This window comes from Glycine soja, chromosome 19 (assembly GCF_004193775.1).
Source record: "Glycine soja cultivar W05 chromosome 19, ASM419377v2, whole genome shotgun sequence".
NCBI lineage: Eukaryota > Viridiplantae > Streptophyta > Magnoliopsida > Fabales > Fabaceae > Glycine > Glycine soja.
Genome location: NC_041020.1, coordinates 5,006,043 through 5,009,391, shown reverse-complemented (window position 1 = coordinate 5,009,391; position 3,349 = coordinate 5,006,043). Strand labels below are relative to the sequence as shown.

At 44.5% G+C, this 3,349-nt stretch overlaps 1 protein-coding gene across 1 annotated transcript; it reads right to left on the bottom strand.

Moving 5' to 3' along the window:
• Positions 1 to 291: 291 nt before the first annotated feature.
• On the bottom strand, positions 292 to 2,159 carry LOC114398505. Its single transcript, XM_028360704.1, has 4 exons — positions 1,881 to 2,159; positions 1,726 to 1,797; positions 984 to 1,242; positions 292 to 902 (listed from the first exon to the last, which is right to left on the bottom strand). Exons 1-4 carry the CDS (start codon positions 2,157 to 2,159, stop codon positions 292 to 294), a joined length of 1,221 nt encoding a protein of 406 aa, XP_028216505.1.
• Between the last annotated feature and the right edge of the window lie 1,190 nt (positions 2,160 to 3,349).

Sequence of the window (3,349 nt, the reverse complement as noted above, 5' to 3'; positions counted from 1 at the left end):
TTGTTTCCTTCTTCCCTACTCTTTTACTTTCCGCTGTGCATTTAATTTCCGCTTTTACTTTCTATTAAGATTCTATTCTACTCCTCATTCTTTTAACAATTTAGTAAAAACCTTAAAGGAGTAACTTTTTTAATTGGTAAAGGTTTAGGAATAATTAATTCAACCCTTCTTCTTAATTATTCTGAGGCCACTCGATCCAACAAGAGAATGGCCTAGGCACTGCCAAGACGTTCAACGGTACGAGCGGAGCATTGAAATTATCGGCAAAGGCCTGGCACTTGTGGCACTTCCTCACACGGATGCAACAATTGTTTTCCATAGAGAGCCGGTAACACCCTGCCTCAGAATCTTTCGGGCCATGGCATGTGTCCCAAAGGATCCCTCATGCACTTCAACTAGCATCTTCTCAACCTCCCTGGCATCCACACATCGGAGCAGAACCATATCATGGTTCCTTTTGTACAAGATATTTCCACTCAGGAAGAAGCTGGCTACCAACCTTTGCAACATTCTCTTGTCGTTGTCAAAAGCCTCCTGTGGGTATTCCTTGTCTTCGATATATCGCTTCATATCGAAGTACCAAGGTTTACCATCTTGCTCCTCTTCTATCAAGTAGCAATGTGTAGGCTTGCCGCGACATTTCAATTCGATGTACGACAAATCCCCGTGCGGGGTCAGTTGGAACATGGACGCTAGAGTGGCAAGGGTATCGGCCATCTGATTCTCCTCTCTAGGAATATGATGAAAGGATATGTCATCGAAGAATCCTATCAGTTTCTTGATATAGGCTTGGTAGTGTATCAACATATGATCCTTGGTCTCCCATTCTCCTCTCAACTGGTGGATTACCAAGGCCGAGTTCCCATACACCGTGAGCAACTTGACATTGAAGTTAATTGCCACTTAGATCCCAAGGGCACATGCCTCATGCTCAGCCATGTTATTTGTGCAGTCAAAACTCAATCTAGCCGTGAAGGGTATACATTGATCATCGGGGGTAACCAAAATCGCTCCAACTCCATGGCCTAGTGCGTTAGACATGCCGTCAAACCACACAATCCATTTGTCCCTATCTTCATCCTCTACCTCCTCTTTGAACAAGGTCATGATGTCCTCATCCGGGAGCTCTAGATGCATAGGCTGGTAGTCATTGATGGGCTGTTGAGCCAGGTAATCTACCAAAGCACTCCCTTTTATCGCCTTTTGAGTGACATAAACAATGTCGAATTCTGACAGCAGAACCTGTCACCGAGCGATCCATTTGGTGAGAGTAGGTTTTTCAAATATATATTTGACTGAGTCCATCTTAGACACCAACCAAGTGGTGTAGTTCAGCATGTACTGCCTTAGACGGTGGGCTGCCCACACTAGGGCACAACATGTCCTTTCGAGCAAAGAGCAGTTCATTTCACATGTCGTGATCTTCTTGCTTAAGTAATAGATGACCTATTCCCTCTTTCCGGACTCGTCATGCTACCCCAACATACACCCCATCGACCCATCCAACATAGTCATATATAGGATAAGGGGTCTCCCAGGCACCGGTGGCACAAGCACAAGAGGGTTCTTGAGGCATCGCTTAATCCTTTTGAATGCCACTTGGCAGTCCTCATCCCATTGGACAAACTAGTTGTTACATAAAAGCTTGAAGAGAGGCTCACAAGTGGCGATCAACTATGATATAAATCTCGCTATGTAGTTCAGACGTCCTAGGAAACCTCAAACCTGCTTTTCAGTGCGTGGCTCGGGCATTTCAAGGATGGCTTTCACCTTGTCCGGGTCCACCTCTATCCTTTTCTGGCTTATGATAAAACAAAGTAACTTTCTTGACTTGACCTCGAAAGTGCACTTTGCGGGATTCAACCTTAATCGGTACTTACGCAGCCTCGCGAACAACTTTTGTAAGTTGACAAGGTGTTCCTCCTCAGTTTTTGACTTGGCAACATATCATCCACGTAGACCTTAATTTCTTTGTGCATCATGTCGTGGAATAATGCTACCATAGCCCCTTGGTAAGTTGCCCCAGAGGATATCACTTTGTAGCAGAATGTTCCCCACAGGGCGACGAAGGTCATCTTTTCCATGTCCTCTGACGCTATCTTTATTTGGTTATAGCTTGAGAACCCGTCCATGAAAGAAAACAGGGCAAAATTGGCCATGTTATCTACTAGGATATTGATGTGCGATAGAGGAAAGTTATCCTTTGGACTGGCTCAGTTTAGATCCTGATAGTCCATGCATATTCACACCTTCCCATCCTTCTTAGGGACTGACACAATGTTGGCAACCCATTCCGAGTATCGAGCCACAGCCAAAAAGCCAGTGACAGCTTGCTTTTTCACCTCTTCTTTTATCTTCAAGGACATCTCAAGCTTCATCCTCTATAGCTTTTTCTTTACTAGAGAACACTCGGGATTCAGGGGTAATTTATGTTGCATGATGTCGAGACTTAAGCCGGGAATATCTTGGTATCACCAAGCAAAGATATCTTGGTAGTCTCGCAGCAAAGCCACCAATTCATCCCGGATATGTGTGGACATGCCCATGCCAACCTTGAGCTCTTTTCTTTCCTCGCCAACACCTAAGTTTACGATCTCCATTTCTTCTTGGTGTGGCTCTACTTACTTGTCTTCCTATTCGACCATTCTTTTTAGCTCTGGGGGAAGCCCCCTATCCTCATCTTCCTCTTCCTGAGCTTGATTTAATAGTTGCTCAAAATCAACGTCTGGTTCCTTGGTATCATTACCTTCACAGGACTCATTGTCGGATTTGTACCATTTAATCGCAAAAAAAAATAAATATGCAGAAGAATGAAAATGAATGAAAGTGCAAGAAAAAATGAAGAAGGATTGTATATTTATAATTTTGGGTTAACAAAAGGCATGCCCAAACAGGGAGAAAATCCTAAAGCCTAGGGCCAGCAATAGTGTTAGGACTAACAAATTACATTGCATTTGCCACGGAAATTCCAGGTTGTTTGACGATTTTCCAGTTCCCCAATTCAAACTCCAGAGGACATAGCCATACCCAATTTGGTTGCTTTTGAGGGGTTTCTTCGTGTATCATGGCGATCCATCCCTCACACATCCAATTCACGCTGACAAAGCTCTCGTCGATGTGACACAAGGGAACCCCTTTCACTTACAGTCCTTGTGGTTGGCCCATGCTTCTTCCCCTCCTTTCTATTTCAATCCTCCTCACGTCGGTGCGTGTAGGCTCATATCCCAGTCTGAACCTTCTTGCGGTTCCCTGTGAATTTTACCAAACTTGCCACGCCATTGCCGTTTCAGCCTAAACCCATTTCGGGCTCGTATCCATGTCCCAACATCACCTGAGCTACCATCATTGC